The 27,291-nt window shown below is 45.2% G+C and overlaps 1 protein-coding gene across 1 annotated transcript in view; it reads right to left on the minus strand.

The window, feature by feature from the left end:
- The window catches only part of LOC147677998 (DNA topoisomerase I, mitochondrial-like), a 1,183,590-nt gene that overhangs the window by 116,929 nt on the left and 1,039,370 nt on the right, over positions 1–27,291 (minus strand). The window contains exon 21 of the mRNA XM_086945880.1: positions 215–400. Within this exon, the coding sequence (XP_086802006.1) occupies positions 215–400 (186 nt within the window). The remainder of the gene's footprint in view (positions 1–214; positions 401–27,291) is intronic.

A 27,291-nucleotide genomic window follows, 5' to 3' on the forward strand; every position in this document is an offset into this window, starting at 1 on the left:
AATATGGGTGCTGGGCATGCAAGCCCAAGGATACCAGCAGTTTAGGAAGTACTTGGAGAGTGTGTAGGGTGGTGCGATGCGAGGAGAGGAATAGGAGGCTGCCTTTAATCCCTATTTCAGAGGGGTGAAAAGGTCAAAACATATTGTTTCTATTGTGTACAAAATAATAACTCTAGACCTGGCGAAAGCTGCACCTGTGAAAACGTGTTCTTACCTGCTTCTCCACTGGCACTTTGTTGTAATATCTGATGGAGTCTTTACCCAGGAAATCAAATTCAACCACATTCTTCTCTTCGTCGAGCTCCGGGTAAAGTTTGATGTGCTCCACTCTCAAAGAGCAGCAGCCGACGGTATCCGCGGTCTCGCCTTCTTCCTTTTCGTTACCTGCTCTTAGAGCTAGCTAAACACACAAAGGCAAGTCCATCAGATTAAACATCATTGAGCCAGTATCCACAAGACAAACAAACAATCTCAGAGGACAATATGACATGAGTCTTCTAGGAAATGCTTATAGCATTACAGAAGTAGCCAAAGTAAATATTTGTGTTTTTCCAGTTCCATAGGAAAAGCATCTATTATTAACTTCAGACCAAGTTGAAGATTTGCACAAAACCTATGATGCGTTTAAATTTGAAACAAAGTTTTCATGTGAATTGGTCAAAGAGTGGGGAGCAAACCATTGATATTCTCATTTAAGTCCCATTGGACATTTTGTCCAACAGTTCTGAAAAATCATCTGGATGGATTTACACCAAACCTGAGGTTGGTGTACATACCTGAATGGATGGAAAATCTTCACAGACGGCTAACCTCTGAAGTGGAATTAAAAAGGACACGAATCTGAAGCCAGTGAGTAAACTGATAAAACTCTGCTGTTGATCCATCAATACACCAGAGGCAGCCGGATTAACACTGTGCACCCTCCGACACACCTGATCCCACCAGAGGGGTGACCGCTGGGCTTCTGTAAACCCCTCAACAGTTTCCCATTTGATAATGATGGGCTTGGGAAAGGAGTGGACACTACAGAAAGCAGGTAATGACCTCCTGAAACCAGGATATGTAAGATAAATGTCAGACCTCCAAAGGCCAGAGGTGGCAACGGCAGTATCGTAGCTCCAGAGACTGGTGTTAGCAAGAGCTCTTACAGAGGCACTGGTGTGCAGGTCATAAGTAACAGTTGCTAACCCTGGCAACCCTAATTGACGTCAATGGATATAACTACAACAGCACCACAATTTTCCTCCTCCCCACCACCCAAATTATTTTGCAATGACAATTTCTGCTAATACATTTCCTCTCATATCGGTCTGTCCTTTACTCTGGCAGAGTACTACTGACACCTGAGCCTAGTCTTTCCTTACAGCTACCAATTCCCCACACTTCACATAACAACAAGTTGCAAACAGGAGAAGGAACATGTTTCTCTGGTCATCTAAAGAATTTTTTTTTATTGCTTCTGTTGTTAATATACCCTCATTCCAGCCTCTACTCTGAAGGGTGGTTGCTAGAGTCCAGAGAGCCCCAGCATCTCTCTTAAATGTTCATTTCTATCCTCAAGATTTTTAAGCTGGATAAGCCTTAATTACAGGTAAGATGGATTTCTTGACACTGTTGTTTGGGTCTTTTGATTGCAAGTAAGTCAGACCAATGGAAATCTTTTCTATTTATTACCCCTTTGTCTGAGGAGTGTATAATTATGGTTGGTGCTGGGGCCACACAAAGTGTTCCTGTTGGTTGCCTCACTGTTTCCCACACAGTGAACAAACATTGTGTCCTGTGTGTGTACATTGTACAGTTACTATATGAATCAATGTCTAACCTTCACAAATGTAATTTATTACTTCCTGGGAGTATTGACAGTACTCTGATTCTGGCACTATTCAGCTGCAAATGGCTGCTCTATCCAATTTCCTGCTCGGGGCTTGGTGTTCTGTCCATGATTATGGCCAGGTATATGACTGCCCTTTCACCCTTGCCACCTTCTAGCATCTTCATTACTACTCCTTGTGTCTGTTGAATTGTGCGTCGTTGTGTCCATCAAGTGCTTGCAATCGCGAAACACCCCAATCCCGCAGAAAAAACATATCCATAGATACTTCACGTCTGAGGGCATTACACTTGCACCATCCTCAAAATGTAGTGGAAGTGTGATAGCAGTCAGGTCCATTGTCGGCAAACTGAAAACCACAGGAATACACAGAGCACAGCGAATGGTGGCCTTACTTTTTTGCCCTCTGGCCTAGATTTACAAAACATGTCTTTCAATTAGGGCACAGCTTTCCAAACTTTTCATGTTGGTGACACACCTTTTTGTGAACATTTTTTCAGGTACACGGTAATGCGAACGAGCTAGCTCGAACCACACACAACCCACACACACAACCCCCCACACAAAAACCCCCACACACCCCCACCCCCACACACAACCCCACACACTACGCCACACACAACCCCACACACACACAACCCCATACACACACACACCACATCACACACACACAACCCCACACACACGCACACCACCCCCCACACACACAACCCCCCCCACACACACACACAACCCCCCCACACACAACCCCCCCACACACACACACTCCTCTCCACAAACAACCCCACACAACCCCACCCACACACACACAACCCCACACACACACACGCCTCACCACACACAACCACACCCCCCACACACACAACCCCCCACACACGCAACCCCACACACACGCAACCCCACACACACACACCACCACACACACACACCACCACACACACACACACCCACACCCCCAGATAATATACGTATGTTTTGTATGGATCTGAAGAAAACCCACATGGTTGGTAACAGCGCATGAACAGGAGATTTACACATTTGTGATATTACATTTTATATAGTTACAATCATGTTACGCTCCACACATATTTACAATTTTTGCACAGTGAGGTCAACTCGTTTGCCCAGAATCCCACATTTTAAAGTCAAGTGCCAGAGCTGGAATTAAAACCAAAAGCTCCAGATCACCAGGTCACCAGTTTCGGCACTAGACTAAATCTCTGTGGTCTAAAATCCCAGAATGTTGCATGTTCTTGGAGGAATTCTGTCTCGTAAAACTCTGCTCTTCATGGCCACACTTTTGATCTAGTATCCTGGCTTCAACTGGGTTTGCTTTTCCACACAACACTCAAGCCTATTCTTGCCTCCTAGTGGCCTAATGACCTGTTGCATCATCGTAACCCATCCCCTGACACACCTACGCATGGGGTGCGACACATAACGTGTCGCGTCACACAGTTTGATAAGCTGTGCAATGACTAGTTTATACTTTAATGATTACCTTCAAGTTGTACGGTTTTCCATTGCAGTTGGTTACTTGCTGTTTTCTCTTCGCTGGCTTCCCATTGAAGCCAGGTCAATCTACAAGACTACCTGCATCACCCATAAAGCCATACCTTCCTCCACCCCCTCGCTACCTGGACAATAAACTCAAAATACCAGGCAGCTACAGACCTTCATGCAAAGGCAAAAACTTACTGCTTGAACCTCCTACTTTTAAAAGATTTATGGTGCAATTCTTCTCAGGTAATGCAACGAGATGATGGTGATGGAGCAGACTAGAGAAGCAGCTTCTCCCTCCCACCGACTCTAATTTTAGGCTTTGTAGGGGTCAGGGCGTTCTAGAATACATAAGTCACTCCCCCCAGTTAGCAGGGGGAAAGGGTCCTTCAGAAACAGCCCCACCTCCCCCCTCAGGACAGTACCAACCTGTAAGGTTCGGCAGTCGTGGGCCAACCAGAGGATGTACACCAGCTTGCGGGCTAGGGCTCACAGTTAGATCACCGGGTCGGCACGGGTGCCCTGCTCCCACCCACCTTTGTCACAGCCCCTGGGGAGCTTGGCATTCGGGGGCACAGTGCCCATTGAAAGAACAAGGGTACTGTGGCATGGGACCGTCCCTCGCGGATGCAGGTGGTTGCACATTGTGTGGTCCAAAGGTGGTCAGGATTGTGAGGTGACCCCTTGGGGCGGAAGGGGACTTAAAGATATAGTTGTTCGATTTTTCACACAGAGGTATTGTGTTGATAGTTTGTTTTGCACATGATTTTGTCACTTTGTCTATGATTAGCGTACATATAATTTATAATTTTATTGCACCTTATCCTTGTATTGTGTTGAATTTATCACATTTGCACAAACTTTGCTATGCTAATGTTGAATAAAATGATCCACAAACTAAGCCTATCTCGTGTCTTGTTTGTAACTGGTTTGGGTAAAGTTAGAGTTTGGTCCTATTGGGGGTTCAGAGTCCTCTTCCCGGTCTTTCAAAACTGATCTTAAAACTCTTCTCTTCCAAAGAAACTCCCAGGAATAATTCAACCCCGGTCATGACTCATGGCATTCACATGAGCTCAATTTTGTAAATATGTATCCTATACTTGTTTGACCCCAATGATGCCACCTTCCATTTGTATAATCGTGGTTGTATATGTAACTTGTTAATATGTAAACTTCATCACGAATACTTTTTGTAACTTGCTTCGTTCTATTGTATTCTCTGACACCTTTGGATAATGTTTGCGCTATGTAAATTGAAATAAATTAATAAAATATCTAAATATCAGAGGCCAGCTACAGAACCAAATAGAACCCATTAGCAGCTGGTCAACTGGAATTTCCAGCAGTGTTTTAAAGTGTGGCTGACATATATGCAAGAACTGGCCTGCCCATGTACATGCATGTGCTACTTTAAGGTTGTGGGACGCCTGGAATGTTCCTGTGGCGGCCCTTGTATTTGTTTTCTTTATTCTGTGTGTTAGAACGCTTGACTGGCCTGTAAATTGCACCCAATATGAAACCTTTTGAAGGCGTGTTTTTATAACCCCTTTTTTCAGCGTCTGAGGCCTCCCACTGTATTTTCAGGTTTTTTTCCTTCAGTTTCCATTTCTCTTTGGCCCCCATCTCCCTGACCCCGTGCACTTGAGAGGTTTATGGTCCAACAGGGGTGGGTAGAAGCCCCACAGAGCAGAGCTCGCAGCACCCCATTCCTTATAGTTTCTTGGAGGTGATGTTCGCTTTTGTCTTCCCTCAGCCAATGCGAACCTTCCTCGGAGCATCTGCCACTTTTGAGGACAGGAAGATGGATGGGTCTCAAGTGAACTGGTGTGGGCGGAAGGGTTACCTTTGGGACACCGTTTACTGAGACCACCGCTGAGACTCTGACAATGCCCCCAGTGATCCTCGGTATAGCTGAATGGAGCTCCTAACCACGAGGCTCCACAGCTACTCCGCCTTGTATTACGTAAACACTGAGCGAGGCTGGAGTAGCATTCCCCGATATCGGCCGCCCCTGACGTCATCGTAACCCAACGCACAACACACCTACGCATGAGGCGCGACACAGTAACGTGTCGCGCCACATAGTTTGGAAAGCTTTGAATTAGGGGGTCGTTTTTTAAAACTAGATTGGTGCTTTTAATCCCCATTAGTTTTACTTTCATTTCCATCTCACTTTCAATAAAAAAGTAGCAGTTTATACAATTTTAGTATTAACTAACTACATCTGCAATATATTCTCTACCTGTAAATGCCAGATTCTTTCTCCTTCCCAATAATTGAAGTCGATGAGGTTGCCAAGTATGCCACCTTACCTTGGCTACTTGTCTCCCCTCTGTCCTATCAGTGTAACAGGACAGACTAGGAAACAGAGCCTGTAAACATTGATTTAGAATCACTTGTGAACAAAATAGTCTAAAGTCCACCTTCTACCAATTCTAAAAGAAAATCTAACTGTAGAAAAACAGACAGAGCAAGAAGGAAGATCACTATTGATACAGCGAATGTCTTCATTATTGTAAATAAAAATGCATTTAAGTGAAAAAGGCAAGAGTTTTTGCTAAATAAAATACGCATTAAGGTTTATACATTTTGTAGTATGCAATCATACTTACTACAATATTATTTATTGTGTATACTTCTAAAACCTGACTTTCGTTAGCCTGACCGTTCATGCCATGTTAAAGATTTTAGCATTGAAAGGCCTGTATTTTTTTGCATATTGAGTTGTTTTGCACGAGATGTTTTTCTCTTCACTGCAGATACTGTCACTTTTCAGAAGCCTTCTGTTAGTTAGGGAGTAAGCATTTGTTATGTATTAGACAACTGATAGTGATGTTCTCACATGGGGTGAGAGCAGAAAACAGGAAGGATGATGGATGATTCATGGGAAGAATTGTCTGTACTGCAAAATGTGAATGTTAGAACTGGGAGTCTCTAGTTGATTGAGGTAGGTACCTTAGTCCAAATAGGGACCCTTGCTTCTAAATCAGGGAAAAGGAGGACACATTCTCAGATAGCCCCTCCTCAGCCTCTCCTCACCCCCTCGGTAGCTTGGCACGAGCAGCCAGGCTGATCTCCAAGGCAAATGTGTAAAGTATTTGCAACCACGCTCTCAGTAACACAGTGCTAACACCACAAATGGACTCCACACGAGTTTCATAAAAACAATTATATGTTCATATAAAAATAAGATATATGATGAGACCACACAATAAAAATCCAACATGCATATTAGTAATATTTCACATTGCCGGTTATTAGGCCAGCAAGCACTTGTAGGTTCTAGCAGTATTAATAAACAATTCTCGAAGATCTAATGCAGTCCTAATGCAATGCTATGCAGTTCGTAATGCAAGAATCAAGCACTTCGTAATGTAAAAATAATGCAATTCATAATGCAACAATCAGGCAGTTCAGAATGTAAAAATAATGCAATTCAGCACCGATTGAAATGCTCTGGACACTCTCTATGCCACTCTTACTGACTCGCGGTCAGCTACTGCCAAAATATGTCCCCAACACTGTTATGATGGAAAACAAAGTGCAGCTCCACACTCCGACCCCTGTACTGCCACTCCTTGGCAAGTACGGGCCGCCATACAGACTTGAACAGAGGCTCGCGCTGCAAAGATGGGAAAGGCCAAGAGAGTTTCTCCTGTAGCCCGCACCCCGCCCCAGGTGGCGAGCCACGCACGCTCGCTGAGCGTTACCTGGGGGGTACAATCTCACTCTCCTTGCAACTTGGGCCTCCAATGCGACTTCGTTGATCTTGGGCAGTGAAACTCTGACCCCCGCCAGTGATGGTTCGAGGTCTCTCCTTGGCAAAGGCCAGATCGGGCCGGTAACTTTCCACAGCTCCTCTGGGGATGCCGGTCCGGGCCGATGGCAATGACCATCACAGCACTTCTGGTCACGCTGTTGTTCAAAGCAGAGAACAAGACTTCTCTGGGACGCACAGTCAAAGGGAAATTTCTCACAAAGGTCTTAGGCTGCAACAGGGCAAACGCACACAGCGTCGCTGAGATTCATTTGAGCTCCGGGTGCACACAAATCCCAGGGAAATCCTAACAAAGGTTTCAGGGTGCACAAATCACACACACAGCATCGCTGAGACTCACTTGGACTCCGGGTGCACACGATCACAGGGCAGTTCTTACGACGGTCTCAGGCAGCAAAAAGCACATGCACACAGCATCGCTGAGACACTCTTGGAAACTTTTATGTTCCTGAGTTTCCACAACAGGGCGCCAGCTCTCCTCGGGCCCTTGAAGACACGTTACTTCGGGACACAGCAAAGTCTTTTCAAGTAGGGGGGACACAGCACACAGCAAAGTCCCTTAGCCTTTCCATAGGTAAATCAGCAAACTGCAGGCCAGCCCCAGAACACACAGCAAGGGTCAGTCCTTTTCTTCAGTCTCTTCAGCTGTTCTTCCTTGGCAGAGGTTCCTCTTGACCACAAAGCAGTTTCAATCCTTTTCAGTCTTGATCAGTACAACGTTCAGGGGTTTCAGCTCTCATAGTTATATCTCTAAATGTCTTTGAAGTGTTTGTGTTCAGGGGGCACTGACCCCTGTCCAAACCAGTTCTGGGTGTCTCCATGCCAGTGACACCTTCTTCCTTGGATAGTGAGGGTCTGGATCCTCAATCACTCAGCAGTAGAAGGAGCATTGTTTTATGGCAGCAGCCCAGGCATCTTCATCTTCTGGTGCTACTCCTCCCCCTACACTCCAGATGCAGGTCAAACGTGGTTGTCTCACCTACTCCTCCCCTCGGTCAAGACATTTCCCAGATCCTATCACATTCAAATCCAGACAGTCAATCCACAACCAGGCAGAGACACACAATTGTTATAACAAAACAACAGCAACTTCTAAAAGCGTGGTTTCTAAACACACAATTCAATAACCACCTTCACCAAAAGACTTGTTATTAAATTGTGAGTTCATGCACACTAAACTTCACCTCTCCATCTTAAGCCGATGGGAAGATAGGATGGAAACATATCACAGAGCCTTCCCTATTCTGTCCTATGGGCAAAATGGCCTTGCAACAACGAAAAACAAAATGGAGAGTATTTCACTGTTAGGACATGGTACACACCTCAGTACATGTCCTACCTTTCACAGACACTGCTCTTTCCCCAGGGGGGTACCTTGGGCCTACCATAGGGGTGTCTGATGTGCATGGAAAGGGAAGGGTAAGGCCTGGCAAGTGGGTGCACTTGTCAGGACAAAAAGACAGTTTAACAAACTGTGAGCAGGCACTGCATTGGCAGGCCTGAGATCTCTTTTCAAGGCTACTTATGTGGGTGGCACAATTAGTGCTGCAGGCCCACTAGTAGCATTTGTATTACCAGCCTTGGCACACACAGTGCACTTTACTAGGGCCTTTACTAGTAAGACAAACATGGCAAATATGGACATTCAATTACCATTACACTTTACACAGGGAACACTTGCACTTTGACACTGATCAGCAGTGGCAAAGTGCCCAAAGCATTTAAGTCATAAAACGAAATCCATCACAACATCAAAAATAGAGGAGGTAGAGGCCAAAAGTCAGGGGGTAATCACGCCAAGAAATGGCAGGTCTAACAGTGAACAAAGTGTCTTTTCAAGGACTTGTGTCGGTAGCTCATTGTGAAGATGTGAGAAACTGGGGAGCTTAGCTACTCCCAGGAGTTCACTAAAATCTTATTGGATGCTGTGAACAGAGAATGTAAATCTTGTTTCAATTTCCGAAATATTGTGTTTATATTAGTGTGTGTTCCTAGAGTGGGAGAGGGTTCACTCACAGATATTCTCTGAAGATCCATCGCTGGGTTTCTTGAGATCATCTCTTTATTGGAGATTGCTTTGAGCTTATTCCTTGCTTTATTAGAGGTCTGCTGATTTATAGGTTGAGATTAGTTTCCAGCTTGACATTTCCTTTATTTTGATGTGCAAAGGCTTTATTCTTATACATTTATTCTCTCTTCAGGACTCTTTATTCGGTTTGCTGAACTGATGCCTAAGACAGATTAGGGAAATTCCCTTATGGAACATGCTTGCTGTATTATTTCAGTTTTAACTATCATACAAACCAGCTTTGCATTTTTACTTAAATTGAAATTACAATTACTGGATTATATTAATTTCTAATTGAAAAGCATAACAGACTAAGGCGTTTTCAATAAATAATTAGACTAAAACTGATAAAAAAAACCTTTACCTCATAAAATTCTTTGATTATAGTAAAGTCTTCAATGATTTTAATGTTTATTTGGTTTTATTGTAGATGATTGCTCCTTTTAACTTCTCATCAGCAAACAAAGGTCCATACGACTAATGGCGGGGGTTATTTAATCATTACACCTGAAGTTTAAGATCTAGAAAGCCCTGCTTTGACAAGTGGTAGCGAGAGGACAGTTATTGTCAAAGGAGAGAAGGAGCTTAAATAAATTGCCCATGTCTCCCAAGTCCAAAGTCTGAATTTGAAGACAGGAAAAGCTTGCAGTTCCAAAAACGGTTGCAGTTGTGGAAGTGTGAGTATCAATAGTGTCCTGCTTTGTGATTGTCTTTTGTGGAGTTATGTTATTGTGTTGACGTTTTGTCTTATATTTTAGTAGAAATTAATAGACTAGTCGAGTCTACGCACTTCATGTTGAGAAGTTAATATCAGACTCAGTAGTGGTATTTTTCTGCTATGGTTTTGTGGTGCAGGATCATGAGGTATCAGACTGCGTAACTAAGATAGAGACTATGACAAATTGTTGTGATTGTACGAATATTGATTGGTGTTAGTGGAGCATTTTGTGCAAAGGGGAAACTATATCATTCAGGGTGATTTCACGCTGGTTGAGATTTCATCTGTGTGTGCATGTGAGAAAGTCAGATGGTGTTAAGGTGATATTTCCAATGTGTTTCTTGTGTGAACTAACTGTTTTTGAACTCTTTAGCAGAGCAGACAAAATGTTAGTGTATATTATTTTACTAACTATGACATGATTCTTTCTAAGGTTCCTCTTCAGAAAAGAATGACTTTTCATCCACAAGTTAAAGATTAGGAGGTTGCATGGTTTTTCTTTAGATCTCATACAAAGACTAATACTGTTAAGGCATATAAATAAAATCGAATATGTCTAATGTGACCATTACAAAGTGCATTTATTTAAGCCTTAGAGGAAGGAGCTCTCAAGTTTCGTAAGGCAAATAACAAGGAAGACGTTTTAAATTATTTGGAAGAAAGACATTGACTACAAGAAGTAAAGAATATACCCTAAATTGAAATTAGACAGTTTACAAAAAGGGAAACTATGTATTTACAAAAGGAGAATTCAGTTTAGAAAAAGCATTATTTGTATAAGTAGATGAGAACACACATTTGACATTCTTGAAGGGCCTGCTCAAATATTTATTAACAGACGAACAGGCAGTTATTAAAGGAGTCTGTTTTGTTTGCACTCAAGATACATATCACCTGTTCCCTGATGACAGGGAATAGATTTCTGTATAGCTTAATTGTTTCACGTGATGTATCATGTAAATAGCATAGATCCTTTCACAATTACATTATCTTGTAGACACACACATAGTACCGCTGATGGAACACAATCAGTGGGAGACATTTTTGGGGCAATCATTCCTCCAGTAGGAGTGATTTTGAATGAGTAAATCAGAAGGTTCTCTATGGTAGTAGATAAGCTGGCTACTAATACATCTGGGGCTTTGTTAGCAGTTAATACACAATTTAGTGGCTATTAGCTCAATGGTCTAGCAAGCTTGATTAGCCTTTGATATATTGCTGGATTTAAGCCCAGATCTCTGTACTGGGGTGAATGTATGACATTGTTCTGCATTCTGTCCATCAATTGTTATTTTTGCATTTGTCACCCTGAATGGGACGAGTATGCCCAGACGTGGGTCCCCTGCTCTCCATACCAGTGAAGTCGAGCTAGCCTGGCTGATGAGTGGTGAAACCCCTAAACCGGTCCTAGGATGCTTGTTTCCATTCCAGGGAGAACCTGGCCTGCAGTTCCGGCTGGACTGTTCCCATAAGAAGCAGGGTCAAGGCTGACTTGCATATGGCTGGATTCAAACTGGAATGGTATGGGGAGCAAAAAAACGATGGATTGAAGCCCAGATCTCTGTACTGGGGTGAATGTATGACATTGTTCGGCATTCTGTCCATCAGTTGTTCTTTTTACATTATATGTATTGCTGGCACAAAAAGGCAGAGTCTGTAAAATACTGAAGGCTCAATATTGCTATTCATACATATCTGATGATAGTAGAAAGATAGAAGAATTTACAAAGAACATTTCTGATTTAGGACCTGAATTAAAAACTTTAGAAACTACTAGTGTTGGAAATGTTAGGCAAATGTGCTTCTGATACAGGTAATATGTTTAATTGCCGTCTATAAAGGATTTAGATATTGCCTAACAAAGAAAAAGAAAGGCAAAGGAGAGAAGAAATAGAAATGGAAGACAGATAGAAGGGCATATAAGAAGATGAAGAAAGCTGATACTTTGAAAAATAAAATGGATGACACAGCAAAGACAGAGTTCACTCTAGAAATTCATTTGTGGAAAAATGGTGATGGTTATTCAACCATTATAGGGGAGAACTAATACAGTGAGTTTCTTCATTACTGCCAACAAATCACATTTAGCTGAAAAGTGCAAGAGTTTATGCTAAATAATATACACATGAAGTTTTATAAATTTGCAGTAAGCAATCTTACTTTAGTATTATAAGTATACACAAGATATAATGTACTTTTGAGCTTATTCCTTGCTTTATTAGATGTCTGCTTAAAGATAGCTGAGAATAATTTCCAGCTTGACATTGTTTTTATTTGATGTGCAAAGGCTTTATGCTCATGCATTTCTTCTCTCTTCAGAACTCTTTATTAGGTTTTCTGAACTGACAACTAATTCTATTCTTTAATAAAAACTACTTTTCCCTTATGGAACAAGTTTGCTGTATTATTTCAACATTAACTATCATACTTACCAACATTGTATTTTCCCTTATATTGGAATATCGATCACTGGATTAGATTATCATTTCCGAGGGTGAAGCTTAAATGACTAATGCTGATTGAATAAATAATGACACTAAAGAATTGATCAATAAAACCCTTTAACTCTCACAAATTCTCCTTACTGACTTTACTAAAGATGTTAATGACTTTAATGTTTATATGGTTTTGAAGTAGAGGATTGCTCCTTTTAAATTCGCATTGTCAACAAACAAAGGTCCATATGACCAATGGCTGGGGATAAGGAATGATTACAGTAGAAGATTAAAATCTAGAAAACCCCGCTCCATCACTTTCACTCAATGTGAGCAGATGTGGAGTGCCCACAAAATAAAACAATCTAGTTGTTAAAAAGTAAAACCATTTTACTTGAGGAAACCAGCAGTTACTCGTGGAAGCAGAAACTCATCTATAGGCTTCCCTCTGAGAAAACTCATGTAGGGTACGTAAAGCAACATTTAAAACATTAAAGTTCAGAAATTAACAACAAAATTCCCAAACCAACTTAAAAAGAAAACACTTTAGCAATCAAAATTAAGCATTAATCATTATTAGAACATTGGAATGTTGGGAGCTCCATTGAAAACAATGGAGTGCTCTGGGCTTAAAATGGCTGGTATAAGCCTGGAGCTCCAACATTCCAATGTTTCTTTGTTCACAGCTCTGGCTGTGAACAAAGGCTTCAGGGAGTCTGAGGGGATTCCAACCCCCTCACGCTTCCAAAAGGCTTTGTTTTTTTTGTTAGAACATTCTGTCCTCTAGTGACAGAATGTTCTAATAGCCTTATAGCCCTTCGTAGATGGGCTATACCGCTATTAAAGTCCCTCTCCTTTGTTAAAGGCCCTCGCCTTCGGCTCGGGGCCTTTAACGCTGGAGAGGGCCTTTAATAGCCGGTATAGCCCTCTACGGCGGGCTATAAGGCTATATGAAAAAAATGAATCGGAGGTCTTCTTTACCTCTTACAAGACGTCGATGCATAACGTCCAGTACAATAGTGCCTTGGTTGTGGTTTAAAAAAATGAACAGTAGGTGAGAGTACTCCATTCTCAACACTGAACCAACCAAAGCCCTCTTGCATGAAAGTTTTAGTGCATGTTTTATGTAAATGACTTCTTTGCTGGTGCCACAAACGTCCCACCTCTCAAAAAATAATGTTTTAGACACAAGCAAGAAATCTCAGTGGAAGGCAGGTTCCTCAAACACTTTACAAGACCACAGAAAATGTTTCTGATGCTTCTGGTTTACTCCAGGATAGCAGAATATACGGCCTGCTTCCCCAATCTCACAACCTTAAGGGAATTCCAGTGAACAGCAGAGGCCTCAACTAGAGCAGCTCTTTAATCGTCTAATTCCTCAAAGGTTCCAGGAGAACTCTGTCTAATGATGTTTTTGTCTAGATAGCAGTAGTCCCCTGGACGTCTGGGGGCAACCTCCTTGACCCTTAGAAATAGCTTTTCAGCCTACTTGAGAGATGTAATTCAGCACTGGGAGGTGCTAACCAATCACTTTCTCACCCTGCTCACGTCCTAGCCTTTAACAATCCCCTTTGCTTTATAGTTAAAACAATCCCAGAAAGCAATATTTCAAAATGATGAAATGGAGCCTGTAGTCTGTTTAGTACTTTGAACCCCTAAGCTTGCTCTTTGACTCCCTAAGCTTGCTCTTTGACAGGCCCTATTCTAATTAGTACCCTTGCTCTCTTATGAACAGATTTTCAAACGCTCCCTTATGGTGACTGTTGGACTTGGCCCTTCTGGCAGGTTCACCCCTGAACTTTTTGCTTTTTATATGTGACCTGGGGATGGAGATTTTTGGTTTCTGTGCACTTTCACTGTGTCCCAGGGGAAAGTGCGTGCGCACTCTGAGTGCGTGTGGTGACATTGGCCTGCCCTCCCATAGGAATGCATCGGGAATGTATGTGTCCCTGGTAGTTCCTATGCGTGGGGTGTGCAGGCCCGAGTTTGGTATGTGCGAACTCGTGAGATTGAATGCTGCGCAATGATGTGTGCGGCGTGAATGTGTCTAGTGTGGAAGTGCCACTTCTAGACATGGGTGTGCGTGTGCAGTGAGTGTGCTGACGTGTGATTGGCTGGAGCTGGCTGGTGAGCCTGGCTCCAGGAGTCTGGATGGGTCTGCCCCGGTGGTGAGTGGAGAGATTAGCATGCTGATGTGAGGGAGGGTACACCTGGGACCTGAATAGGGCTGGGCTTTCCCCACACAAGGCTGGCTCCGCCCCCTGTGGTGCGACTGATGACCCTAGCCTGCCGGGTGAATGGAAAGGGTGGCTGAGCACATCAAGAGTGCTCCAGAACCAGCTGCGACTGGTTTCTCCCCCACCCTGCATCTAAAGACAAAGGATGTACCTGTATAAAGAGGGGCTGTGTCCCCATGAATGTGTTCTCTTCTTGGATCCTGTTGCTGAGGGGGGCTGCTGCTGGGCGCCAGAAGGACCGCCACTGGGGATTGCATCCCTGCCTAGGAGGACCCTGTGAGCTGGCTCTGGGCCCAGCCTTGCCCCCCCTAGTTCAAGTTCAGTAATTTGTATAGCGCACTACTCACCCAGAGGGTCTCAAGGCGCTTGAGGGAGGGGGGGTACTTTACTTATCGAATATCCAAGTTTTTAGTTGCTTTCTGAAGGAGAGGTGGTTCTGTGTAAGGCGGAGGTGGGTGGGGAGAGAGTTCCAGGTTTTGGCCGCTAAGTAGGAGAAGGATCTTTCCCCCAAGGTGGATCTATGGAAGCGTGGAATTGCGGCGAGGGCTTGATTGGACGATCGTAGTTGGCGGGTGGGGGTGTAAAAGGACAGGCGCGTGTTGAGGCATTTGGGTCCTAGATCGTAGAGGGCTTTGTGTGCGTGGGTGAGGAGACGGAACGTTATTCTCTTGTTGACGGGGAGCCAGTGGAGGTCTTTCAGGTGGTCGGAAATGTGAGCTTGGCGGGGGATGTCTAGTATGAGTCTGGCTGAGGCGTTTTGGATGTGTTGGAGTTTTTTCTGTAGTTTGGCTGTAGTTCCGGCGTACAGGGTGTTTCCGTAATCCAGTCGGATTGTGACCAGTGCGTGGGTGACCGTCTTTCTTGTTTCGGTGGGGATCCAACTGAAGATTTTTTTGAGCATGCGTAGGATGTTGAAGCATGATGATGAGACGGCGTTGACTTGTCTGGTCATCGAGAGGGAGGAGTCCAGGATGAAGCCCAGGTTACGTGCGTGGTCCGTAGGTATGGGTGCGGTTCCCAGGGCCGGTGGCCACCATGAGTCGTCCCAGGCAGAGGGGGGATGATCCTAAGATGAGTACTTCCGTTTTGTCCGAGTTCAGTTTTAAACGGCTGTTCTTCATCCACTCGGCTACTTTTTTCATCCCTTCGTGTAGGTTGGTTTTGGCGGTGTTTGGGTCTTTGGTGAGGGAGAGGATCAGCTGGGTGTCGTCTGCGTAGGAGATTATGTTGAGGTTGTGTTGGCGAGCGATGGATGCGAGGGGACTCATGTAAACGTTGAAGAGGGTGGGACTGAGTGATGATCCTTGTGGTACGCCGCAGATGACTTCTGTGGCCTCTGATCTAAAAGGGGGAAGGCGGACTCTTTGGGTTCTTCCGGCGAGGAACGAGATGATCCAGTCCAATGCTTTTCCTTGTATTCCGACGTTGCTGAGGCGTTGTATGAGGTTGCTATGACAGACTGTGTCGAAGGCTGCGGAGAGGTCAAGTAGGATGAGGGCAACTGTTTCTCCGTTGTCCAGTAGTGTTCGAATGTCGTCTGGTGCTGCGATGAGGGCGGTTTCGGTGCTGTGTTTGGCTCAAAAGCCGGCCTGTGAGGGGGTCGAGGGATTTGTTGGATTCGAGGAAGGCGGCGAGCTGACTGTTGACAGCTTTCTCAATGACTTTGGCAGGAAATGGGAGGAGCGAGATGGGGTGGTAGTTCTTAAGTTAAGTGGGGTCTGCTGTGGGTTTCTTCAGAAGGGCGCTGAGTTTGGCATGTTTCCAGCTTTCCGGGAAGGTCGTGGAGTTGAGGGAGCAGTTGATGACATCTCGGAGATGGGGTGCAATAATGGAGTCTGCTTTGTTGAAGATATGGTGGGGACATGGGTCGGTTGGCGATCCTGAGTGGATGGAGTTCATCAGGTGGATGGTGTCTTCGGTGGTGATTGGGTTCCAGGCGCAAAGGTTGTTAGAGGGGGGTTTTGGTTCGGAGGTGGGTGGATTGGACTCGTCTCCGGACTGGTTTTCAAAGCTGTTATGTATGTCGGCTATTTTGTTGTGGAAGAATGAGGCTAGGGAGTCGCAGAGGTCTTGAGAGGGAGTGATGTCGTTGGTGCCGGCGGTGGGGTTGGTAAATTCTTTGACGATGTTGAATAGTTCCTTGCTGTTATGGGCGTTGTTGTCAAGTTGATCCTTGAATGCTGATTTCTTGGTGGATCGGATCAGTTGGTGATGTTTGCGGGTGGCGTTCTTGAAGGTGGCCAGGTTATCAGTGGTTGGGTTTTTTCTCCAGGCTTTCTCGAGGGTGCGACAGGATTTCTTAAGGTCATCGTTGAACCAGGGGGCTTTTTTGCTACCTTGCTTGATTTGATGGTTTTTCAAGGGTGGTAGTTCGTCGGCGCTGTGGGTGATCCATTGTGTGAGGTTGGTGGCTGCTTGGTTTGGGTCCGATTTGGCAGGAGGGTTTTGGTGAAGCGATATGAAGAGCTGGTCGGTGGTAATTTTGTTCCAGTTTCTTCGGGGAATTGGTTGTGTGAGGCTGTGGGTCATGGTCTTTTTGTAGTTGAAGTGAACGCAGCTGTGGTCCGTCCAATGGAGAGCTGTGGTGTGGTTGAAGGAGATGTGCTTGCTGGAGGTGAAGATTGGGTCGAGCGTGTGCCCGGCATAGTGGGTGGGAGTATCAACCAGTTGTTCGAGTCCGAGGTTGGCCAGGTTGTCCAGAAGGGTTGTGGTGTTGCTGCCGTTTTTCTTTTCCAGGTGGAAGTTGAAGTCTCCCAGTAGAATGTAGTCCTCGGAGGGGAGGGCGAGTCGGCTGATGAAGTCAGTGATGTCTTCGCTGAATTGTGTGCGGGGTCCTGGTGGCCTGTAGATGAGGGTGCCTCTGAGTGTGGACTTGGGGTCGGTGTGGATCTGGAAGTGAAGGTGTTCGGCGGATGTGAGGTTGTCATCGGAACTGGTCGTGATGCGGATAGTGTTCTTGTGGACGATGGCGATGCCTCCTCCAGTTTGGTTGATGCGGTCCTTTCGGATGATCTTGTAGCCATCCGGGATGGCTATGGCGATGTCGGGCTTTGATGAGGCGTTCATCCATGTTTCGGTAAGAAATGCGACGTCCGGCGATGTGGTATCGAGTAGGTTCCAAAATTCAATGGCGTGTTTGTGGACTGAGCGGGTGTTGAGTAGGATGCACTTCAGGCGGTTAGTGTCTGAGTTCTGTGTGGATTTGGTGTGGATCCTGATTCAGTCGAACTTGCAGTAGTGGCAGGTGAAGGGTCCATGGGTTTGTCCTGGGGCGGCTAGGTTGCAGTTTGGGAGTCTGCCGGGATTAAGTGCTGAGAGGGTTGCGGCGTCGTACGTTATGCGGGTGGAGTGGGTTTTGCGAGGGCCAGGGGGTCTGGCGCTGGGCGCGGTCCAGGCGCGGACGGGAGTAGACGGGCTTACCTTTGGCGCACCTTCGGCGCGCATGGGGCGCGACCGCTGCGCGTGAACGCTGCGCGCAATAGCATATGTCATAAGCGGATAGTGGAGGGGCGAGGGAGGAGCAGCTGGGAGGCGGGAGCGGGTGGAGAGCCGGGCAGGGAGGCACAACAACAAACAACAAAATGGCAGCAAGCCAAAAGCGAAACTGGATTGGCGCACAACCTTAATAAGCGCTATGTAGTGGGCAGTGGCACCGGCACAATCAGGCACAAAAGAATTATTCAGGCAAAGGCAGCAAAGCACAATTGAATGCTAGTGAATGCGCGCTTTCGCAATATAGCGCTACAATACAAAAATTAACAGCAAACAGGCACTAATAGTTGCAGGAGCAATGCGAGCTTTCAAAGAGCAATCTGGCAGTAAAGCGCTACGATACCACAGGGAGCAGCGTGAGGAGCGACCGCTTCTGAAGGCTTCAGGACGGGCACAGCGCTACTACAGGAGGGTAGAGCCTAGAGTATCAGTGGGAGGGAGGAGCAGCTGGGAGGCGGGAGCGGGGTGGCACAACAACAAACAACAAAATGGCAGCAAGCCAAAAGCGAAACTGGATTGGGGCACAACCTTAATAAGCGCTATGTAGTGGGCAGTGGCACCGGCGTCTGGAGGGAGCCTATCCCTCGTTTCACCCCGCCAGGAGCCTTTTGCTAATTATCACGTGAGCCCACCCCATGTGGAAATCACCGCCAGCGGCCCAGGACCTGAAGGGGCCACTGCCCCCGTGGTTACTGCAGCCAGGGGATCGCCGCGCTGGGATTGGCCGCAGCGTTGGGCGTCCCCTAGCAACCCGGAAGTATTGCCTGCCAAACCGGAAGCGGACGGGAGCCCACCCCGCGCTCCGGTACCTTGAGAGGAAGTGAGCCGTGAGGGGGGAACTGCGAGGCTCCCCTGCCGGAGGGAGATCCCCGCCCCATCTGCCCTGACCGAACCAGAAGGAATTCCCGAGGCAGGGCTTCCGCAGCCGCGGTGCGAGCCCTGCGGGTCCGGCCAAGAGGAGATCTCCAACGACAGGAGGCGGAGAAGAGCTGCCGAGCCGAGGGGGGAGAGAGCTTTCCCTGCAGCCGCCGCCAAGACCAGGAGTCGCCCCATGGAAGCCGGTAAGTGGGGCCTGGTGTGGATAGTTGCAGAGGGGGGCGTCGGGGCACATTGCCAGTGCCCTCCCCCCCCCCCCCCCCCCCCCCTTGTGCTCTCCCCGAGTTGGGGCGCACAGAAGGAGATAGGTCCTTGGCGGGGTGAGGGAGGGCTGGACCCTATATTATTCTAACATACAAAAATTCTAGTCCGGTATATTTATTTATACCTTTTAATCAAGTTATTTAAAAAAGTTTTTTTTAAATGGCAGAAAAAGAATACACAATACAATAAATTATTGACAATCTTACTCAATCAACAATTAACACAAAACACTTTCAAAATATCCAAAAGAAAAACATCAATATTACATCCAACAAACAATACACATTGCAGTGCCACAATTTTACAATATATTAAACCATTTCGTAATCAAAAAAATATATTTTCGTGAAGAGAGCCAATTCATTACAAGAGCAAGAAAGCATGTGGCAATTTTGTTCTAAAACACACTAAATGTTGTGATTAGCTCTTGCTGGATTTGCCGACGCGTTTCAAGTTCGGGCCGTGAATGTCCAAACTATCATCAGGGCTCTGTTATTTTTCTGTTAGGATGTAGAAAAACAACGTTTTAATACAACCAATTTGCCTCTTTTCTGGGAAACCACCGTTTGGATAAAAATAAATGTACCTGCATGTTCCTATGGAGTTGACCTGTAATGATTTCTATTCGTGGACACAATCCTTATTTCAGGTCTCAACAGGGGACACTTTTACACAAAAACAATCTAGGGAATGAACAAAAAAATTGTCCACGAGTTGGGGGCACTTGTGGTAGAGCCCAGAGGCTCCGTGGGGGGCATATTGTTTTAGATTCACCCGAGCGGGACTCCAACGAGCTCAGAGGCATTTGTTTAGAGCCTGCCATGCTCTTGGGCAGTACTGTAGTTCGAGTCCCCCGAGAGGGACTCCACCAATTTGGGTCAACTTGTTGTTCGAGAGCCTACGAGGGGCTCCGGGGGGCAGTATTGTGAGAGGGGGCATCGGGGCACATTGCCGGTGCCCGCCCCCTCCTGCTAAGTGCTCCTCCTGATTTGGGGCCATTGTTCTGAGTCCCCCGAGCGGGACTCCACCGTTATTAAGGGAATTGTGTTTATTTAGAGCCCGAGAGGCTCTACCTACATTCAGGGGGCATTGTTGGGTGGTAGAGCTGCCCCGGCAGACAACGGGCTGCTCCCCCATTGTTGCCACATTTGCCCAAGCCCAGAGAGGCTCAGGGGGCCATTCTGTTTATTTAGAGCCACAAGGCTCCTAGGGGACACGAGTGCTTTGGCCAGAGCCTGCGAGGCTCCACCGTGTTGGCCACATCTGGTCTCCACAGCTGCCCAGCACTTAGTGGGCAGCTGCTACGTTTAGGCCCCTGACATTTGGGACAGTTTTGGTGTTAATGCCTAATGTGATTTCTGCGCAATTATTCTGTCCTACACCTCTGCATGTGTTCTTATGCATCATGTGTAATGTTCTATGCCTATACCCCTAAATGTATGGTGATACTTAGGTGGTTGTTTTCTCCTAGTACAGGTTTTGCTAGTGAGGTCCTGGTTCCCTGCGTGATTCTCCTAAGGTGGTTAGGGTTGCGTAGGTGGTACTCACTGTTACCAGTAATTACTGGTTGTATGCTACATGTTATACTTTCACGCTACAGTTATTCTATGTGCTGAGTGTTATTCCTACAAGTATTCTATTCCTACAAAGTGCTAGTTCTAAAAAGTGTTTACCCCTGACAGTGGTCCATGTGGCCCTGTCCTGTACATAATCCACTGTAAATTCTGCCTGTGCCTGTTGGCACATTGTAAAGTGTGTGTTTTTATCTAATGTGTTTTGTATAATACAAAGGCTATTTTTATATATAACCTTGTGTGGAGTTTCCTTTGTGGTGGGCCTCTGGTGTTGTTGCTGGGTGCGCGCGCAAATGCTTTACACCTTGCCTCCGAGATAAGCCTGACTGCTCGTGCCAAGCTATCAAGGGGGTGAGCAGGGGTTATCTTGGAGGGTGACTTCCTTGCCCTGACTTAGGAATGGTGGTTTCTGCCCGACATTGGCGCAGGCCTTAGCCAACCAGAAATCCCATTTCTAACAGTGACTTGGAAATCAATAATTCCTTTGTCAGCAATTGTCCCTGCTACCCTACCACCTATTAAATCCATACATTTTTATCTCAATCTACAGTAATGGAAAAAAATATGCTGCAAGCAGCCATTGAAAACATGAAAACATTTCATTGTCACTTTAACACATTCAAACAACAAATCAACACAACCTTCAGGTTTCTCAGCTGGCTCAACAGCTATTATGCAAATCCGAGAATTGAACACCTCACCTCTCATCACCACGCCACACTACGTTAATTCTCATATCTCAGATCGTATAACTATATCTTTTCAATCTTTTACTATTTGACAGTCACACCGTCTTTCCTATACACTGGACCATGCAGGCCATCCATCTTACCTACACACTGGGATGCAGCCTACTACCAAGTCAAGATAATAAAACCTAAAAACAGATTGAGGAAAAGATGTTCCTGCTGGAAATTTGCTACACTTCCACCCCACACCACCTTATTTTTTTTATAAGAGGGATACTGCAGGGACCTCATCTTCTACTCATTTAAACAATGACTTCAAGTCGCCTTGATTATTTACATAAAACTACAACTCTAAACCATTTATAAAGCGATCATGATGTTATTTTCAGACAAATTAGGTCTCTCACTTCTGACTTCAGATGTACTTGCTATATGGTGACAGTCGTTCACACTAGAGAGGCCTGAGGAGGTTTAAAACGCCCCCACCGGGAAGACCGATTGTTTCGGGAATAGGGTCGATTTTGGAACCTTTGTCCCAGTACACCGACTGGTTTTTGCGACCATTGGTGAAGCAAATAAAATCATTTGTACAGGATACAAAACACCTTCTTAACCTCCTGACGGACATCGAATACGATCCAAATGACAGTATACTAGTGTGCCTGGATGTTGAGGCGCTATATACTAGCATACCACAATCTGAAATTATCAGCGGCGTAGACGATGTACTTAAGAAGGGAGAATGGGAATGGGCAGCACCTGTAGAGTGGGTTGTATCCCTCATTCGTCTAGCACGAACTAAAAACTTCTTCAAATTTGAAGACCAACTATCTCTCCGGACCCACGGAACATCGATGGGGGGTACTTTTGCCCCGAGCATTGCTTGTCTATATATGAACCATTTTGAGGATCTACACATCTGGGCTCCCAATCCGTATACCACCAATATCTGTAGATGGTACAGATATATCGACAATATCCATCCTCATGGTCTGGAATGGGGACGAAGGCTGGATCGACCAGCAAAACCCACACTTACACTTTACAATGAGCAATAACAGGAAGACAGTGCCATTCCTGGACATTAACATCAACTCTGAAAACGGCACATTAAGTAGTTCTCTCTACACAAAACCAACGGATAAAATCAGCTTGTTGAGGTTTGATAGCGTACATCCTCGCACTCTTAGGGAAAATCTACCAGTAGGACAGTTCTTACGTATACGTAGAAATTGTTCTAACATCCATGACTACAAAAAAGAGGCAAATATTCTCACCTACAAGCTGGAAGAGAAGTAGTACCCAACTAGGATAATCGAAAATGCTAAAAAAAGAGCCCGAAAAACCCCAAGGGAAGTACTCCTTGAAACTCATGAACGCCCAGAAACGAAACAATTGATCTGTGTCACAACTTTCAATTCCTCCTCTAATGAGATAAAGAAGATCATAAATAAAAAATGGGATATTCTTACTTCTAATCAGTTAACATTTCAGAGATCTATGTTCTCGTTCAAAAAGAATAGGAGCCTTAGAGACGCGTTGGTACACACAAACAGCTTCCAACCTAAGATCAGTACTCAACCTACCCTTTGGAACGCACAACCAGTCATGGGACATTTCCCATGTGGCATGTGCATAGTTTGCGAATTCACGGAACATACTAAGCATCTGGATTTTGCCCTACCAACCCCTTGGGAACAGAGGTCACATAAACTGTAATACAGAAGGAGTCATTTATCTCGTTAAATGTCCTTGTCCCCTACTATATGTAGGGATGACCTCCCGCAAAATAAAGACTTGCATTTGTGAGCATAGAAGCACTATCAGGAGAGCGGTCACAGCAACAAAATTGACAGCCCACTATGTGGAAAAAGGTCATAAAGACACAGACCTGAAATGGACTGTCATTGAGAAAGTTAAAACTACTAACAACCTGCAAAAAATACTATTGGAAAAAGAACAACTGTGGGTATACCGTTTAAGAACCCATGAGGTGGGACTGAACGATTCTATACCATGGGGCCAGCTAAGAAAATGACTTATGATACATATGAGGGTATAGGCCCATGGGTAACTGTCAATGATCTTGAGTAGAAGATAAAAACACGCATTATGACCGCCTATCCTTGGAACAAAAAAGTTAAATCCATTACAGTTGGATTCAACCCTAGGGCGATTCAAGCAGACATTTACACTGTGATCCTCCCTCAACTGTGGTGGACACATAAAAAGCATGTTTACCTTTTGCAACAACTGGATATGGTACATGTACAATTGTCCCTCAGTATTTGAGCAATTTTTCACGTAACAATGCTGCAATAGGCTGCTTGATTGACACCAGTTCCACTAAATGAAAGACCTATCGAGATTACCTAATACCAACAACAGACGGTATGATTTACTGTTAGAATTCGGGTACAACTCTTAAAAATCTTAACTGCAAAATTGCAACTCATTTGGCTTTTATATGGCAAATATAGGTAGAGTTATTGTCCCGTTGTACCCTACATGTGGACAATGCAGCTCTATGTTTAACAGATGCGGAACTACCACTCCCATGATCCTTCGGCTGAAAAAAACTGAACTCTGGAAAGCGCTAGAGGACGTCACCACACTACTTCCGGGTCACGCGTCAGTGCTACGCAGACCCCGGAAACAAGGAGACATGATCGGTGCTTCTTAAAAGACCGATCTCCCTGCTGCTCATCCTCGCGAAAAGCCAGGGACCGGGAGGAACGTATGTGACAAGGACGGTGAGGCCTCGAACTGAGTAAGTGCTAAATATACACCTATACGAACGAGGCATATTTGATGACCAAGCTAGTCCGATAAAGTACCGCATATTAGTTTTTCCAGGATTACGAGACATTCGAGTCCATGGGGTTACAATCTTGCGCTATAATTGTGTTTGCTATACCTCTCATTTCATCACTATACAATTAGGACCACCACACCGCAACCTTCGGTCCGTTGAGGTGCACGAAGCCCCCCAAAATTTGGGTAAGTGCTATTGACAAAACTAACATGCACATGGTATGCTCGGGCGAATGAGTTACTGAAAGCACCATATGGACAAACTAATGCGCACGTGGTATGAATGTATGGATGGAATGTTGGAAGCATGACAGTATCCTTACGCTAATATGTCCTCCTGCAATTGAGACTTTTTTACTGGTTTTTTATTTACTTCCCCCACATATTCTATATACCGATCAGGCACTAGAATATAACGGATGACCTAATGAATGTGTCACTTCAATTAGCCTGTCATTGTCCGATATGGATGACTGGCACGGAGTAGGATCACGCACTCCACTCCTTGGGCATGCACACAGAAGAGAGCATGCGTGGTCGTGGATTACACACTATGCACCAATTGTATATCACAATGTATATATGATTATGTTTCTTTGTAATTTTTTGTGCCCCACAGATGGAGCCTGGCAATACAGAGACACACTAATACACCAACAAAGAGAAGCTACTCTTCCCTTGATAGACAAATAGGATAATGACCTCCATCCTTTAATTCCCTACACATAGAGGGGGATTTTACGCTTGCCCTGAAGAAAGTCCTTTACGGCCCTCGTGGACTGAAACATGTCGGCATTGACACTAGAGTCTTAGGACCATCAAAATCCAAAGAGACCCGTTTTTTACAGTTTTTTAATAACCCGATCTGACCCAAGAATAAAGGGAAACCAGGGGTCAGATTTAGGTTTCTTATCTTTAAGTCCCCCTGCCTTCATCTACTAAAGAGCTACCCAACACTGTGGTTGAGCCCACCTCGACTTTTAGGGGTCGGGGTAACCCAATGATGAAGCATGACACCACTAGGGTGTGTGAGGGTAAGTAAAAAGAACTAGTTTTTTCCCTTATACAGCAGGGACATGACTAGCATGATCCCAATTCCCTAAGTGGTTGTTTGCACATTCCATACCACAATAGGTATTCATTCTGACAACGTACACTTTTTGAGAATTGGTCTTGAATAGAGTGTAATTGGAGTATTTTTGGTGAATGAGGTTTAATGACCAACAGGGGGTGACTGCCCTCTAATGTATTAAGGAATCACACAATAGCACCCCTGGGTCAAGAGTGAAAAAGGAGTGTGGGGAGATCCCTTTTAAAGGACAGTTTCCCTCACATACCCTGAGGTGGCATGCTTTATCATTGGGTAACCTCCTCGCACTGCGAAAATACTCGCAGTGCAGGCTCCAACCCCTCTCTGAGAGGGAGAAGCTCAGGGATGTTTTATGATGTAGTCAGGAGGTATTCTAAAACCTTCTCATAAGCTGGGCATTGAGGGAGTGCAAGAAGGTGAAAGTGAGGTTAAAACTAACTACCTGCTATGTCAGGACAAGCTTTAATAGGACATCCAGGGGTCAGGATTAAGAAAAAGTGGACTATGGGAGCAGAATTCAACTTTTCATAGACTCACTGGTTGACATGTTCAGCCACCGTGGCTTTCTTCAGGACCAAAAAAGTGCAAGATAAAGTGAGTCAATCACGCATACCAAAATTAGTTGGCGGTTAAGAAGCATACAACCAGCTAGTAGGTATTTGAACCATGTAGTAGTCTGTGCTTGTTTTGGAATGTTCTTGGCTCAGAGGGTGCTGCACCTGGAGTTCCAGCTGTGTCAGTTGGTGCCAGTTGTAACTTCTGCTGCTGCTCTGCTTGATGGCTCAGCTGTATTTTACTGGAATAAATGCTACCACGACTTAACTGACGTTTCCTGGCTCATTACGACATCTTTGTTGGCGACGAGCGCTGGGCCATTAACACAGACCCGTATGTGTCGGTACAAGAATCCTCGTCTACTTCTGGCACGTCGAAAAGAAGAGTCTCCTGCATGTGGCAGGAAGTTGTCATCAGATTCATCTCTATCCGACTTTGACGGTGCATGGAAGTAACCTATTGCAATGAAATTAGGTGGAATTGGGGCAGAGCGGCGAAGGAAAAGAGGTTAGTGGAGAGCTGGAATGCATCGGGAGACTTGCGAGCCAGCAACGTCTGCACACAGACATGAGTGACGTCAAGACATGCAGAAACGTCACCACGCTACTGCGTTCCAATGGTGAAACGCAGGACGCATTTCCTAGTATTCATGTCTCGGTGCAGCCAAGGACATTCCAAAACAAGCCCAGACTACTACATAGGTCTTGCCTTAAAACAAAAAAAAGAAAGGAAACTTAAAAAGAAGATAAAGAAATAAGGCAACAAGTTGAAGGTACCTGTGAAAAGAAGCGAAGTTTAAACAGAATAACAGGGCAATAGCTGTAAAAGAAGGAAAAGGTTAAGCAGAATACAACAACAAAACTACACCTAGGAGAAAGAACTACACAAGAAGCAGGTTAGGCTATATAATGATGAGGTACAATCTTAACTCTAGCACTGCACCTCAAGGCAGGCAGACCTACACAATCTAAACTCCTTTCACCACCCTCACTTCCAACATCCTCGCCAAGAGAACACTTCACCAAGAAACACTTGTTCCTCCACTGTCCGTTGATAAGTTTCACAGAACTCCCTTTCACATCCACAGCTTTGACAGGGGGACCAAACTTGGAAGAGCCCTTCCTCACATGGACAGGTTTCTTCACACGGACGTGATCGCCCAAACATATCGCCACGCTTTTAGCATTCTTCCTGGAGTCAAAGTACATTTTCTGCTTACTTTGAGTCAAACTTACATGGTACCTCATACGGTCATCGGACCACGGTCTACCTTTGACCCACTTGCTCATCCAACTAGGACAAAAAGCAGTTTTGGCTCTCAAATCCACGTACCAACTCAAAAGGTGAAACACCTGTGGTTGAATGTGGTG

The sequence above is a fragment of the Lissotriton vulgaris genome, chromosome 12, assembly GCF_964263255.1.
Source record: "Lissotriton vulgaris chromosome 12, aLisVul1.2, whole genome shotgun sequence".
NCBI classification, from domain to species: Eukaryota; Metazoa; Chordata; class Amphibia; order Caudata; family Salamandridae; genus Lissotriton; species Lissotriton vulgaris.